The sequence below is a fragment of the Ammospiza nelsoni genome, chromosome 19, assembly GCF_027579445.1.
Source record: "Ammospiza nelsoni isolate bAmmNel1 chromosome 19, bAmmNel1.pri, whole genome shotgun sequence".
Classification (NCBI taxonomy): Eukaryota; Metazoa; Chordata; class Aves; order Passeriformes; family Passerellidae; genus Ammospiza; species Ammospiza nelsoni.
Genome location: NC_080651.1, coordinates 9,909,122 through 9,925,534, shown reverse-complemented (window position 1 = coordinate 9,925,534; position 16,413 = coordinate 9,909,122). Strand labels below are relative to the sequence as shown.

The following is a 16,413-nucleotide window of genomic DNA, read 5'->3' as shown; positions in this document are numbered from 1 at the left end:
ATTTGGGGAACGAGCGTCTGGCTGAGCTGAAGGGATTCTAGCACTTGGAGTCGACCTTTCTTAGCACTCGAGAGGCAAATTAAGTAGAACTGAGCAACTTTTCACTAAACAGAGGGTGCGATTTTCCACAGCTCTGGCGAGCATTTAGAGTTAGGGCTGTTCTGCCTGTAGAAGGGTTTGGGGAGAGCTCAGAGCCCTTCCAGTACCTAAAGGGGCTCCAGGAGAGCTGGAGGGGGACCTGGGACAAGGGCTGGAGGGACAGGACACTGTCCTGTGGCTCCCCACTGCCAGAGGGCAGGGATGGATGGGATATTGGGAATTAGGAATTGTCCCCTGTGAGGGTGGGCAGGCCCTGGCACAGGGTGCCCAGAGCAGCTGTGGCTGCCCCTGGATTCCTGGCAGTGCCCAAGGCCAGGTTGGACAGGGGTTGAAGCAGCCTGGGACAGTGGGAGCTGTCCCTGCCATGGCAGGGGTGGCACCGGAGGGGCTTTGAGGTCCCTTCCAGCCCAAACCACTCTGGGATTCCGTGACTCAGGCGCTCGGGAGGGAAGGGGTGGCTGTGCTGCCGCCCTCGCTCATTCCTCGAGCACCAGCCAATGTGTTCAAACAACCCCCCACACATACACAGAGTTCACCCCCAGCTCCCAGACAATCCCGCCAGGATCCTGCACTCTCCTGAGCATTCCCACCGACCCCCATCGCTCCCCTCTCCTGCACCAGCTCCAGACTCGTCCCGCATTGTTGCACAAACGAGGGATTCGGCATCCAGCCACCGGGACTGTAAATGCTGGGAGAAGGGAGCTGGGGAAGCGTGCTTGGCTCCTCTCTCCTGGCAAGCAGAGCCGTGTTCCCCAGCCCGGGCTCCTCGCTCACGGAAGGGGTCCCGGCACAGGCATCGCCCAGACAGCGGGAGCGGAGCTCCGAGCGGCTGAAACGAGATTCCAAAGGATGCAATTCCCTTTCCGTCCAAAAAATCCCGCCGATTCCTCTGCTGCTGCCGTCCCTGTGCACCCTGTGACGCCTGTCAGTGCCATGCAGAGGGCTGGAACCTCTGCGCTACCATCAGAACATTCCCGGCTAACGAGACTGATGAGAGCTGTCCTGCCCCTCTGGGCCGGGTGCCTGGAGGAGCCCCCGCGCTCGGGGCTGAGAGAAAGGTCTTAGAAAGGTCTTGGAAAGGTCTTGTCCGCAGGGCTGCCACCCAGGCTCTGGTACAGACCATTCTCTGACCTGGGTTTGTGGCTCCGAAGGCACAGGGAGTCTGGGGGTCACAGACAGCTCCCGAGCCCCTCCGTGAGCCTGGCACAGCAAATCAGCCCCGCTCTGCTTCTGAAAAAGGTGCCAAAGCAGCTTCTTAGGCGTGGGGAGAAATATCTGACAGTCAGACCAGGGAAAAGAGCAGTCTGTGGGTAACAAAGCCAGTTTTGGCTGAGAGCCGCAGGTTGGAAACGGTGGAGAAAGCCCTGAGAGAAGAGCACAGCAATCCCCTGCTCCTTGGACACTTCTTTTGGGAAGGTGAACTGTTCAAACCGAGCAGGGCTTTGGACAAACATCAGCTGCTGCTGGGAGTCCTGTGACAGAGCTCTGGGGCTGGGGCAGAGCTCCTGTCCACACCTGCCATCAGCCCGAGGTGCTGGAGGGAGCCTTTCCAGGGAGAGGAGGAGAGGAGGGAGTGAGGATGGTTAGTGGAGCCCTCGGGGCAGTGAGGATGGTCACAGGGCAGTGAGGGACAGTGAGGATGGTCACAGAGCAGTGAGGGACAGTGAGGATGGTCACAGAGCAGTGAGGGATAGTGAGAATGGTCACCGAGCAGTGACGGGCAGTGAGGATGGTCACAGGGCAATGAGGGGCAGTGAGGATGGTCCCAGAGCAGTGAGGGGCAGTGAGGATGGTCACAGGGCAGTGAGGGGCAGTGAGGGACAGTGAGGATGGTCACAGGGCAGTGAGGATGGTCACAGGGTAGGGAGGGACAATGAGGGTGGAGGATGGTCACAGAGCCCTTGGGGCAGTGAGGATGGTCACAGGGCGGTGAGGGGCCCTGAGGATGTTCACAGAGCAGTGAGGATGGTCACAGAGCAGTGAGGGGCAGTGAGGATGGTCACGGGGCAGTGAGGATGGTCACAGAGCAGTGAGGGACAGTGAGGATGGTCACAGAGCAGTGAGGGGCAGTGAGGTTGGTCATGGGGCAGTGAGGGGCACTGAGGATGTTCACAGAGCAGTGAGGATGGTCACAGAGCAGTGAGGATGGTCACAGAGCAGTGAGGGGCAGTGAGGTTGGTCATGGGGCAGTGAGGGGCAGTGAGGATGTTCACAGAGCAGTGAGGATGGTCACAGAGCAGTGAGGGACAGTGAGGATGGTCACAGAGCAGTGAGGATGGTCACGGGGCAGTGAGGGGCAGTGAGGTTGGTCACGGGGCAGTGAGGAAAATTGAATTGGAAAAATGTTTTGTTTACAGCCAGGATTCACCAGCACTGGTTGTGCTGGGAATACTGGAAGATTGACGAGTTGTATAAACTCGGGGTTAAAAGTGTGGATTTCTCACTTGGAATCTCTTCCATGGGACTACTTTCATTGTGATGCTTCAGCTTGAAATTCCAGGATAAAACTATGAGAACCCAGGAGGAAAAGTGAGGTTTCTATCCCTTTATGGGGCTCAGATGCTGCTCTGACCAGGCAGGGATGGGCTGAAAGGGATCTAATGCTCATTTAGCTGTGACATGCACTGACCCAGCACTTCAGGGCTCTGCTCATCCCTTTCCTCGGGCCAGGTGAAGGAAACTCCTCTCAAGACAAACTGAAATCCCTCTTAAGACAAACCATTTCCAGCTACACAAAAAGGCAACATTTCCTCTGCATGTCCTTGTGAGGATGAACTCATTTAACCCCACATTTTGCTCTCTCATCACAATTTTAGGGACTTGCTTCCTGTTCCCTACCCTGGTGATTACGACCATTCCGAGGAGGGTTTGAAATGCAAAGGGCAGGGGCCAAATCTGCGCTGCCATCAGCAATCCCCTCCTGGGGGCTGGGGAGAGAACGGGGCGGGGAAAATCCTGTTTTCAAACGACTGTGCCACCAGGAAAAGGAGGAGAGCAAGATATGGTTTGGCTACACTTTGGGCAAGATTTATGGTGCTCCCTCAAAGAACACACATGCAGACATGTATATGTATATATACATATATATACACATATATATGTGTGTGTGTATAATATACATATATTGTGTATAATATATAAATAATGTATATATAAACATATATAAATAGATTTATATTTACATATACATATATGTAAATATAAATACATTTACACAGGTGGAATGGGTATTGGCAAAAAATATTTCAACCAGAAAAAAACATAAGGGAGACTTTATATTCAGCAAACTTCAATTACAAAGGGTGTCTAATGTATCTTGGAGGCACTGACTTATTTTTCCCGATTTTTTTTCTACCAATTCAAGAAGAATTTACAAAATACTTTAGTCATGTCTGCATTCATGCCCCCAAACCAACTTCATCCAACTTTTTGCTTTCCACTCCAAGCCAGTGTCAGCACTGATAGAGCCAGGCTGAAATCACAGGAGAAAATCTCACTGACTTAAAGGATACCAACATTTACCCACTGACCCCAAAACCCTCAAAAAATCACGTGAGCTCCGCAGCTGGGACTGGGAACATCTTCAAGCACTTTCTGAGCTGCTGCCTCGTGCTCCTCTCCTGCATATTTATAAAATAGAAAGTATTTTACAAATAGCACAGAGCAGACCCTACAGAGGGCCCAGGTCTAACCCAGCTTCGAGCCTCACCTTTGCCCAGAGCGCTGAGTTTCACACCTTTGGCCCCAACAGTGCCAGGGGTGGCTCCTTCTCTGTGCCCCGCAGGGTCCCTAGAGGGGCCATGGCTGCCCTGGGCATCCCTGCTGAGGGACACAGCAGAAGCTGTGCGAGCTCCCAGAGACCTGGGACCAGCGCATGTGAAACAAATCCGTGGGGGGATATTAAACCCAAGGATAGCCCTGGCGGCTCAGGAAGTCCTTGGGATTGCTGGAAGCTGGGAAAGTGGGCTGGGAGAATCTCACAGAGCTCTTGCTGCCTTCTGCTGCTTTTATCTCAGCATCTCCTGTTGGCTCTGGCAGGGCTGCACCAGAGGCTGCGCTGTGCTCTGAGCCAGCACAAGCATTTCTGTGATCCTACACTGCCCAAATTTTCCTTTAGCATTTGGCCAAAGTTTTCGCCCTTTTTTTCCATAATAGCAATGAGTTTAGGGTTGGTTTTTTTTCTGACTGCTGATGCTGTTTGGGGAATTCTCTCTCCCTTGAGCTCAATAATCTGCACTAGTTATGCAATACATTGTTAACATGGTTTTTGGCAAGCTTTGATTTCACCCAAATTCATATCAGACCCTTCCAGGACATTCAGTGATTTTTGTTTTCTTAAACAACAAAATCTCCTTTCTGAGAAGTTTCTTGCTAGCCCTGCCTGGAGTGTTCACCTGGATCCTGGACCGACACAAAGCAACGGTGTCCTGGGTTTATTAATTCATTGTCTCTCCTCCAGTCAGTAAGCAATTAATTTACACACCCAGCTCTGCAGCAGTGATGCAAATGGAATGATGCAGAAGGGTGGGAATATGGCTGTAAGATGCAAAGGAATTTCCACAGAGTAACTTTCTCAGCACTTGGCTGATAGAGGCAGTAATAAACCAGCAATAAATAGCAATAAAAGCAGACACGTCGTTCTGGTGGAGAAAGGAGCCATCCCCTCAGTACAGAAAGGCAGATGATGGGCCTGGGCCGTGATTTAGAAATGATCTCTGAAAGGAAATCATTTAATGGCACGGCAGCAAAGGCAGCTCAGCCATCAGCAGGAGGAGGCAGGGCAGTTGTTTCATCTCCCCAGCACATCAAAGGCTGCTCAAATCCCAAAGCCAGCCCTGCAGGGATTACATGGAGCAGCTTCCCTCAGCAGCAGCTCTGTCATGGAAAGCAAATCCTCCCTGTGCAGGAGAGCCTAGTGTTCACTGGAACTGCACCCAGACCCATCCCTGGAGACCCCTCTGGCAGGGCTGTGTGCCAGGGCAGGCTCCCGCGGGGCAAGGAGAGGATTCACACTGAAACTCACACTGAAGCACACATAGAATGCCCTGACCAACCTGTCAGAGGGGCTGGGGGATATCAGCTGCCAGAAGAAGTAACATCACTTCTGTCAACTTATGGAAAACTGGCGTGCAAAGAACACAAACCCAGAGGGACCTGGGAATTCTCTAACGTCTGGGAAACTGCTGCAGGAAAGTGGAAAGTATTTGTGAGAGAAATTAGACGAGCTGAAGCTGAAATTCCTCTGGTCATGGCTTGAACAGAGGAAAGAAACTCTTTGGCAGTGCTGTGGAAAGGAGCATCGAGAGGCCAGGACAGCAAGAGAAAATGGAGTTGGGTAATTGCAGCACTACATAATTGCTGACAGTTAGAAGAAAGCTCTAAAGGAGCTGGCCATGGGAAAGATCAATGTTTGGGGAGCTCTGAGAGCAAACTTGGGGAAAAGTGGAGACTGATCCTGGTGTGCCCTCACCATAACACAGAGCCCAGATATTTCTGACATGACTCAAACCAGAGGTGGAAGTGAAGTGAAGGCAAAGCTGTGGCCGGTGCCAGGGCTTGGCTCCAGGTGCTCCAAGGCTGGAGCCTTCCAGGAAAGGGCTGTGGGTGCCTCTGCTGCCCCACACTCAGCTGGAACACACTCCTGGGGCCCAAAGCGTGGCAGCTCTGCCTGGGAACATCTAGAGTGGGTCTGCAGACGAGGGGAGCAGCCAAGGTCAGCGGGGCTGGGGACAGGAGCACAGGCAGGGAACAGCACGGGGCAGCCTGAGGCCACTGAGGGTGCTGACAAAACCCGAGCTCAGCTGGCCCTGGCTCCTTTGGGACCCAGGGAAGTGCAGACTGGGAGGGTGAGGTCAGCTGGGCAGTCTCTCCTGCTCAGGCTGTCTCTTTCCTTTGGAAGGGTGACTGCTGCCTCCGACGGACTCCGGCCCCAGGACACACACAAAGTAGAGGAAATCTATTTTTAGTCTTGACAAAAGTGCTAGTGAAGAAAAAAAAGGTTGGAAAGACAATTGCTTCCTGTTTAGAGCTGGTGCTGGGAGGGAGATCCTGCCAGGATGGGGAGGCTGGGCAGGGCAGAGGGTCCATGGGGTGAGGAGGAGCCATCGGGGTGGCACACAGGGAAAGGGCTCCCAGCTCCTGCGAGCCCACGCTGGGTTGGGGGTCCCTGCCCTGGATTCCCGAGGGAGGGAGGGAGTCGAGATTTGGCCCCCTTGGGATTCCTGGTGCCCACGGGCTTTAGGCTGAGCTCAACAGCTGAGGTTAAAAGACTCAAGAGCTGTGATAGCCTAAGGAGAGAAAGTGCAACGTGGCTTTCACACTCAGCCTCAGATTGATTGAAGACTTATCCCTCTGGAGATTCCAGTACTTGGTAAATCAGGATTTACAGCAGGAGAAAAGGCTCCATGCAGCCAGAGGGGCTTAAACACCCATTAATCTCTTTATCTTCAAAGTGCTTTGGTGCTCCCGCCAAAGAACTACAAGTGAGAGGTTAAACCAGGAACTCAAAATTAAACCCACAGCATTTTCTTCAATGAACTTTCTCCAAGTCGAATCTACTTCCTCTTTTTAAAACCCCAACACTGACATATTTTATGGCATTTAACATTTTTCAAAAGCAAAACAATTATCATTAGAAATCAGCTTAAAATGCACATTTTTCTATTTTAGGAACAGCAGAAACTGCAACTCTTTCCGGGACAGTTTGTGTTTCTTCTGCTGCACCATTAAAAATCCATCCTGGATGTCAGCAGCTCATTATTCTGACAAGTGGCTTTACTTCCCCTTGTGCCTTCTCCACATCACACACACTCAAAAGGAGGAAGACGCGACAGTTTTTCTCCTGAAAGCACAGCCTGGAAGGGTAGGGATGGATCCCCGTGGGTGGCTTTGGTGACATACAGGATATTTTCAGCTCCTTCCTGGCACGCGGTGAAAGAGAAAACACAAAGGAAAAAAGAATCATCCTGGTAACCCAACAAACAAAACACCCGTTTAATTTCCATGCGGAGTTTACAGCAGGAAATGAAACGCTATCAAAGCTGTGAAATTGCAACAATATATTTGCAAAGCAGCGGGGGGAAAGGGGGGACGCGTTGTGCCGTGGGTGCCGGGCGCTCAGGTGAGCCCGGCCGAGACGTAGCCCAGGATCTGCACGGTGCTGGGGTAGCTCTTGCGCATGCCCATGCAGCGCTCCTGGTCGATGAACAGAGAGTTGTTCTTGACCACCAGGTCGTGCTCCAGGACCCCCTTGGAGCGCACCAGCATCTGCAGCATGTCCTCGGAGGCACGCAGGCACTGGTGCAGGTTCCGCAGCGTCTCGTTGATCTCGTTCACCTCCTGGACAAGGCTGGAGAACAGCGGGACCCATCAGAGCCCCCGTGGGGTGGTGCCCACCCAGATGGGCCCTCTGGGCATGGTTCTCCCATCAGAGCCCCCGTGGGGTGGTGCCCACCCAGATGGGCCCTCTGGGCACAGGGTTCCCCATCAGCACACTCAGGTGATTCCCACCCTCGTGCCCTGCTATGGGAGAGCTCCTCCCAACCTCCATGGGGAGGAGAGGAGAAGTTTGTTCCAAAGCTCTGGATATGCTCAGCCACGTGTGCCAGAGCAGCTTGTGCCACCAGAACAGGGACGAGCAGCTCTGGTTTCCTATTTGTCTGGACTTGTGGCTTTGTTGGCTCACCCTCCTGGATTTCCCTGTGCAGGGGTTCTGCACAGGAGACACAGTCAGCAGGACAGGACACTAGGAGAGGTAAAAGAGACCATGGAACAAGTGGAGGATGGGAAAACTAGCAGTGTTCAGTGAGATGCTGAACCAATTCTGGGGCTGGGTTTAAATCACTTTGAAAAGGGAACTGTGCTCAGAGGGCTCCCAGGAGGAGCTGTGAGCTTTGGGTGCCTCCCAGAGCTGCTACTGGGCACTCCCTGAGGCACAATCCCAAAGTCTTTGAAAGGATTTCCAGTGTGCCCACTGAGGGGGGGACAGCTCCGCATGTGCACCCATCCTTGGAGCTACCCAAAAGGAAGGGGCTCTGTGCCCTCAATCTCAGCCTGTCAGAGAGCAGAATCACAGAATCATAGACCAGAATCCCAGATGGTTTGGGTTGGAAGGGACATTAAAGCCCATCCAGTGCCACCCCTGCCATGGCAGGGACAGCTCCCACAGTCCCAGGCTGCTCCAGCCCCAGTGTCCAGCCTGGCCTTGGGCACTGCCAGGGATCCAGGGGCAGCCACAACTGTCTGGGAACCCTGTGCCAGGGCCTGCCCACCCTCCCAGAGAGAAATGCTTTCCCAATATCCCATCTGTCCCTGCCATCTCTGCGTTTAAAGCCACTGCCCCTTGCCCTGTCACTCTCTGCCTGTGTAAAAGCCCCTCTCCCTCCTTCTCCTAAGCCCCCTTAGGGTGCTGGGGGGGCACAGCAGGGAGAGCAAGAGGTTTATCCTCCAAAACTGAGCACAAGCAGCCAACTGGGTGAGGCAGGAGAGAAGATGAACCCGAGGGCTGGGACACCTGCTCAGTGCTTTAGGTTTGACCAGGGCACTTATGGAAGGAATATTTAGGGAAAACAGCCATTTTGCCATGCAGAGATGCTCCTCAGTGCCCCTGGGCCCTGGCACCCGGCCTCACCGGATCTGGGCGGCGTCCCGGCACAGCTCCACATTGGGTCTCCTCGAGCGCTCATCCAGCCGGGTCTGGGCCACCTTCAGCTGGACCTCTTTGTCCCTTATGGTCTTCTGGATGACTTGGATCTTGGTCTCGAGCTGGAAGATTTCCTGCCGTGTCTGGGGTGAAACAAATACAGGAATCAGTGAAAAGATATCTTCTCAAGTGATCACATCATTCCCTTCTCTCCTGCTGGTGCAGGAAAAAACCCAAGTTCAATAAACAGCCCCTGGGCTCAGGCCTCTGTTGCTCTGCCACATCAAGGCCCAGATCCAGCAGAGTTTTCAGGGAAAATCTCTTTGCTCTCACTGCCACATCAGAGGAGAGTAAGGAGCAGAAGAGGTTTAGGAGTGGTGATGGATCTATTGAATTACCATCTTCCCAAATTTGCTGCTCATAAGAATGGATCATCCATCAGGGAAAGGTTTTAATGGCTCCTCATTTAAGGACATGCCATCAGCCTCTAGTGCTGGAACTTCACGGGTCTGAGCCCTTCCCAGGAAGCTTCCCACAAGTCCCACAGCTCCGAGCCAGGGCCCATCGCTGCTGTCCCCCTGCCAGTGGCAGAGCAGGGCAGGGAGCGCAGGGACAGCGCCGTCCCCGGGAAGGGCGGGGCCGGTACCTTGGCCAGGTGTGTCTGGATCTTGCTCTTGGCGTTGGCGATCTCGGTGATGCGGCTGGTGAAGGCGTCGTTGACCTTGCTGAACTGGCGCCACATCTCGTCAGCCGTGCCCATCAGGAGGCTCTCGGTGCTGGCGCGCAGCTTGGCCGAGGCCGCGCGCGCGCCTCTGCGAGCGGAAGATGTTGTTGTCCGTGAACCTGGCCCACGTCTCGGGCACTGAGACCCTGCGGGGAGAGCACAGCCCTTGGAACACACTGCACACTGAGGCAGGGAAACCTGTGCTGTGAACTAAATTATGGGGAACTGAAACATCTGGACCCCATCCGTTTGATGACATTTATCAATTGAGGGCTGGACTCCTTTCATTTGATGATGTTTATCGAATGAGGGCTGGACTCTGTTTGTTTGATGATATTTATCAAATGAGGGCTGGACCCCGTTCATTTGGTGATATTTATCAATTGAGATCTAAACCCCACTTGTTTGATGATATTTATCAAATCATGGCTGGACCCCGCTTGTTTGATGATATTTATGAAATGCTCACAAAGATAACTTGTAAAAGTTTAGACAAACAAGAGATTCTCCCATAAAAAACAGAGATTCCAATCGGTGCTCTGTTTGCACCTTCAAGGCATTGAGTGCCAAGGAATTCCCAGCCTCACAAGGACACACAGATCACAGTTCAGTCAATTCCTTTTGCTCACAGCACATCTCAGTCTCCCACTAAACCAAACGAGCTTTAGATCCCACTCCATTCCCTCTCTGTGCATTTGGGATGAAGTTCCTGCCTGTGCAGTAGTCCAGAACAAGATCAACAAAAGACTTAAATACCACATAAGCTCCATTTAAAACCTGCTGATTCTCAGCACATTTTACCCCGCTCTGAATTTCAGCCTCGATCCTCTGCGATCCATTTGCCTGTCTAAATATGTCTGAGCTCTACTGTGAATAATTATTCAAACTACTAGAAAAATTGTCTCAATCTGTGCCTCTCCATAAACTTTATGGGTTTGTGTGAGCAGATTTATTCTCTCAGCCCTTTGCCACTTGGGCATCTCTCTGTGAGTGCTGGGTTAGGTCACTGTTCATTTACTGCAAAGCCAAAGCTGAATTCCTGGCACCCAAAAGCAGCAGAACCCTGTCCCAGGACCATGTTCTCATTTCTTGATTTTCTGGGTCATTTCAGCTCCCTGCCAGGCCCTCTCCATACAGGGCTGAGCTCCCAGACTCCCCATCACTGAGGAGCACTCAGGCAAGCACTGAGACATCTCTGAAAACATGCACAAACTTAATGAGCTGTGCAGAGGTGGTGGGCTGAATTCGTTTGCAGGCTGAGCTCTGGGCCCTGATCTAATGTTTAATTAGGTTGGGCTCGCTTTTGCCTGCCGGGTGTTGGGTGTCCAGCTGAGAGCAGAGGGTTCCTCTCCCATGGAGAGCCCAGAGGGCAAGCTCCCCTCGGGGTGGTGTCTCCAGGAGGGATGGATGTGCCCCCAGAGAGGGCTGGGCAGCCCCAGCTCCTGCTCTGCCCCTGCTGGGCCCCAGAGCTCACGTGGCATCGATCCTCTCCACGCCCTTGAAGAAGTGGATGCCTCTGGAGGTGTTCTTCAGCTGGTAGCACTTGTTGTCGATGTGGTGGCCCAGCTGCTTGTCAGCCAGGTCCTTCTCCAGCTCCTGCCGGGCCTCCTTGTTGCACCTGGAGCCCACCAACAGCAGCCTCAGTGGGGATGGAGCCGTGGGATGGTTCTGTCCCATCCTGTGCCCTCAGCCCCTCTGTGCTCCCAAAGCATCCCAGAGCCTCCTCCAGAGCCTGCAGGGACTGAACCCGCAGGGCTCAGCTGGGGCACAGCTGCAAACACACACCAGCCCTGCAGCAAGGGCCCAGCCCTCCTTACATGATCTGGGCATTCACCGTGTCCAGGCACTTCTGCAGCCGCTCCCGGCAGGACCTGATGATCTTGATTTCCTGGGCAAAGGCAGAACAGCCCCATCAGCATCGTGCTCAGACACCCTGGGCACTCCTGCCCTGGGGGCACGCAGCAGGAATTCCCCTTCCCGCACAGCAAGCACGGGCCAGTGCCCTGGGCCAGTGGTGCCGCACATCCCCATCCCCAGTCCCGGGGCATTTTCCTCCTCACAAGAAATCCCATCCATAGGGGACAAGAGAACTTTGGTGTAAACCCGGTTTAGGGGTTTTCAGTTTCAGGGGTTTTCAGTTCTAGGCAGGGTTCAGCTCCTCCGGGGGGAAGGCTGGTGCTGCTCTCAGCTCCCTTGGTCCAGCACAAGCCTGTTGTACCCATAAGGGTTTCCAGACAGGTGATCAGTGCTCCAAACCCAGGGGTTTTCAATCCTTCCTGTCTGCAGAAGCCAGCTGAAAGCACAGCCTAAATGCATCCCAAACATTAAAAAACCCAAATGGCATTATGGAGATACCAGCTCTGATAATTTTCCTAAACCCTCATGACCTTCAAACTAATCTTTTAATTTTTCAGGGCCTGACTCATAACAAAATATCTTTTAAGAGACCAGTGGCTTCACAGGCCCAGGGGCTGCAATTTCCTTCCCAGTTCCATGAGGCTTTTGCAGTGATTATATTTCACTGTACCCTGCATTAGGGTCCCATTTGCTGTGCCATGCTTGCTTTTAATTCATGATTTAAAGCAGCTTAGATAAAGGCAGGCAGGAGTGCAGGTTTTTATGATTTCTATTAAATCCATTGCCTGAGCGCGCAGTGACAGTCCTGCTGCAGCCACTCTGCCCTGAGCAAAGCAGAGCTGGGCTAGTGCAGTTAATATCTTTTATTAGCCCAACGAATATAGCTGGGGAAAGCAGACACGCTGTCGGGCACACCCTGCCGTCTCCGTGTGTGTGTGCAATATACAGAATGTGCTGCAGACACAGATCACGCAAACAAAGCGAGGTCTGTGCAGGCGGGGCTCAGAAAGGCAGAGCCATCTCACGGGCTCCCCAAAGAGGGTCAGAGGACCCTGATAAACCAAACCCCGCTCCTTTCCAGCTCTTTCTTCCTGTCCCGGGGCCACGCTGGTGGGTGGGAGCACCAGCCCCTGCCCAGCAGGTTTGGGGGTTGAAGAATTCAGCACCTCAGCAGTGCTGAAGAGCCAGTGAGGGAACAGGGCTGCCAGACTTGTTCAGAGGAGTTTGGGTAGAACCAGCTGTGTCACAGGCTGAGTGTGCCACACTCACCGTGACAAGCTGTTTCTCCACATCGTCATTGACCAGGTCGATGCCCATCCTCTTCTCCCGGTTGAGCAAACACTTGTGAGCGACCTGGTGGGGACAAGGAGTGACATCAGCGCTGGCTGCAGGCACAGGGCTCCCTGCAGGGACTGTGCTCATGGCAGGGGATGCAGGAAGGGAAAGTGCAGGTGGGCACAGGATGGCAGCCTGCAGAAAGCTGCCGAGGCAGCAGGGTTAGCTGACAGCAGCAGCCAAGTGCCACATCAGCAGGGAACCAAAGGGATGAAGCCCTCGTGTCCCCAGCCACCACAGCAAGTTCAGGGACCCCTATCAAGCCCGGTGTGGACCTCCCCAGAGCCTTGTAGTAAGATAGGCTTTTGTGTCCCAAGCCAGGATTTGGGATACAGAAATATTTGCTAAAACAAACACTGCAGTGATGTGCTCAGCATGTGCTGGAGGAGGATGCAGCAGATGCAGGGGATTTGTTTATCACTGACTCAGCTAATGGGCTCTTCTTGAAACCTTTCCAAAGTTACAGGGCTGGGATGGGCTTTATGAGAGGTTTGAGTGGCTGCAGATGTGTGGGCTGGGGATGCAGGGTCCCTACCTGGAAGGGGCCCTCGGTGTCGGCCAGGGCTCTCTCCAGCCGTTTCTGCATGTCCATCAGGGAGTTGGTCTCCCTGATCATGGCGTCCAGCTCGATGCAGAGCTCGGACTTCCAGTACTCGATGTCATTGATGCGCTCGCCCAGGTTCTTGGTGCTCTCCCCCTGCGTCCTCTTGGCCTGCTGGTACACGTCCTTGATGGTGCGCGTGAGGTCGGCGCGCAGGCGCTCCGCGTTGTGCCGCGTCGTCTCTGACTCCTTGTAGTTGGTCATGTTGGACCTGTGCCAGTCGTCCAGCGTGTGCCGGGTGAAGACCCCGCTGGGTCTCTCGGAAATGAAAGGAATCATCTTGGTGGGGGGCAGCCCCGGGAAGCTCTCGGTGAGGGGAGACAGGGTGGGGTTGAGGGCAGCTGCTTTGTAGTAGGAGTTGGGCATCCATGGCATGTTGAAGCTCTCGGAGGGGTTGAAGGGAATGCGGTTCTTGTAGCCAGCGGCCGTGTGGGTCGCTGGCAGGACCTTGGGAGGGGGTGGCCGTGGCTGGTTAAACTTGGCTTTCAAGGGATAGCCGTAGAGTTCCATCCTGGAATGCTGCTGGTCCGGGTCCTGCACAAAGGGGACAGAGGAAAATCTCGCTCAGAAAGTTACTGTGCTCGTGGTACCTCTTACAGCAACATCAAATGGGTGATGGGACCAGCCCTGCCCAGGGCACCCACACAGCCCCTAAATCTCCTGAACGCAAATCCCCTCTGACAGCCTCCCAGGCATCTTGACAGGGAGGGATTTGAGACCAACTTTGTTGTTGGTATCTCGTGTCAGGTCTTGAAATGAGGAGAGAGAGAAATCATGGCTGCTTAGGAGGATGACAAATTTATACCTTTGTTTTCCTTCTTCCTTAATTCCTTATTTCCCATTACTCCTTCATTTTCCCTGTCAATCTAATGACCTCCCCTGGCAGGATGGGCAGGCCCTGGCACAGGGTGCCCAGAGCAGCTGTGGCTGCCTGTGGATCCCTGGCAGTGCCCAAGGCCAGGCTGAACACGGGGGCTGGGAGCACCTGGGACAGTGGGAGGTGTCCCTGGGACAGTGGAAGGTGTCCCTGCCATGGCAGGGATGGTCCCTTCCAACCCAGGCCAGTGAGTCTCATCCCAGGATCCAGCCTGGCCAAAGGCTCTGGGATGGGCAGTGGGACACTCACACCCCCAAATTGAGCACAAAAGCTTTCCAGGTGTGACTGGCTCTGAGTCACCTCGGCAGAACCGAGGAGGAGAGGTCTGTGCTGAGCTCCACCAAAGCCCCTGCATGTGCTGCTCCCACAAACGAGTCCCTGCAGCTCTTTGTCCCTGCTGCAGACAGGCCACTGCCATTCCCTGCCTTATTTATCTGGGGAACAGGTTTTGGACACTGGGGGATGCTTTCCCTGGCTCCCACCCTGCCACCAAATCCTTCCCCTTCAGACACCGACAGACACGTGTTTGAGAGGGGAAAAGCCTTGGGAATGGGCTGGATTGCTTCCCAGCATTTCCAGCTGGAATGAACGCCCTTGCACACCCCTGGGGATGAGCCAGGCTGGGATGGGAGCTGGCAGCGCCCCTGGGCACGGGCACACGGCGCTGGGTTTGGGGTTGGGGTCAGTACCGGCTGTGCGGGGCCTCCCTCGGCGAGCACAGCTCCCCCTCAGGCCTGGGGGCGCCCAGGGGGGCTGCTGCTCATCTCTGGCTCTGGGGTGGCGCTGGCACTGCCCACCTCTGTGTGCCCGTTGCCATGGACGGGGTTCCGTGCCCAGGCTGGGTTCTGGATGGCTCTGTGATGCTGGCCAGGCTCTGTGACCCGTCCTGGCCATTGACCCGCCCTGCACAGGCTGGCTTGGCCAGGAGCAGGGACAAGAGGGGCTGGGATGGGTGCTGGGCGAGCCCAGGCACCCCAGCTCACCCAGGGCTCTCTGCCCAGCCTCTGGGAACACCAGCTCTGCTGTGGCAGCTTCCACATCTCACCTTCCCCACAGGGATATCTTCATCTTCTTCATTGCCAAGCTGTGTCCACGGCTCATCGAGGACCCAGGCTGGTGTTTCTGCCCTCTCACAGCCTCAGTTTCTCCTGATTGCCCCAACTCTTGCAGCTGCAGACTGGGACTGCACTGAGGGTTTCCCAGGTCCTGGTGACTCCAGGCCACCCTCCTGAGCTGGCTCCCTGTGGCAGCTCTGCCTCTGGCCAAAGAGTGACAGAAAATGGAACACAGAGTGCTGCTTGGTGAACACAAAGTGCAGCACATCTTCATTCCACTCCAAACACACGTCCTGCCTCAGCCGGGGCAGGAATCAGCACCATCAACCTGAAACAAACCATTCAGCCCATCAGCTGGCTTTTCTGCAGCCTGAGCAGATAAATGATGGCAGTGAAGGCCTGCCAAGCCTGTCTCCAGCAGGACACCCACCCTGGATCAGCCCAGCTCTGCTCCCTGCACGCTCCCAGCTCAGCCCGGCTCTCACACCCTGCCCATGCTAATTCTGTTCAGATGAATCACTGTCCGGCCAGGGACACCACTGATGTGGGAGGCAACCCCAGGGCTCTGGAAGCATTTGCTAAATTAGGCAATAATCATTTGATAACGTTGTAAATGGCCCAGGGGTGCTCTGTGCAGCTGGGCAGGACTGTCTGGGCCAGCACAGGGACAGTGGGGACATCATGGGGGGACAAACTTGGTCCCACAGAATCACAGAATGCCCTGAGCTGGGAGGGACCCACAAGGATCCCTGGGGACCCCTGGCCCTGCCCAGACCCCCAACAATCCCCCCTGGGCATCCCAGCCTGTCCAAGCCTGAGCTCTGGCAGCCCCAGGGCCGTGCCCATTCCCTGGGCAGTGCCAGCATATCTGCGGAGGAACCTGTTCCTAGTATCCTAAAGGATGTGTGCATACTAAAAGCTGCAAAAAGAAGAATTGGCACAGGTAACACAGACAAATACCACAGTGACTCTCAAACAGCTGCCAAGTGCACAGTCTGTGATCCCAGAATCCCAGATCTCTGAGTATCCCAGGGAATTGGACAGGCTGTTTACACCACCGCCATTTATTTGAGTAATTAAACCTTGTTCCTTGATTCTGACTACAGCTGCAACATCACTAAAATTACACACTGTCCCCACCCAGTTGTGCTGGGGCACATCCAGTCTGGGTGGACACATGAGGACACAGCTTGTGCTGAAGCCTCGACCAGTTTAGCTCAGAAT

The 16,413-nt window shown here is 54.3% G+C and overlaps 1 protein-coding gene across 1 annotated transcript; it reads right to left on the bottom strand.

Moving 5' to 3' along the window:
* Positions 1-7,215: 7,215 nt before the first annotated feature.
* On the bottom strand, positions 7,216-13,767 carry TEKT3 (tektin 3). The gene is given in 8 exon segments (XM_059485929.1): positions 7,216-7,447; positions 8,729-8,883; positions 9,387-9,551; positions 9,553-9,610; positions 10,939-11,082; positions 11,282-11,352; positions 12,591-12,674; positions 13,192-13,767. Coding segments are annotated over 8 exon segments (1,485 nt in total).
* Positions 13,768-16,413: the final 2,646 nt, after the last annotated feature.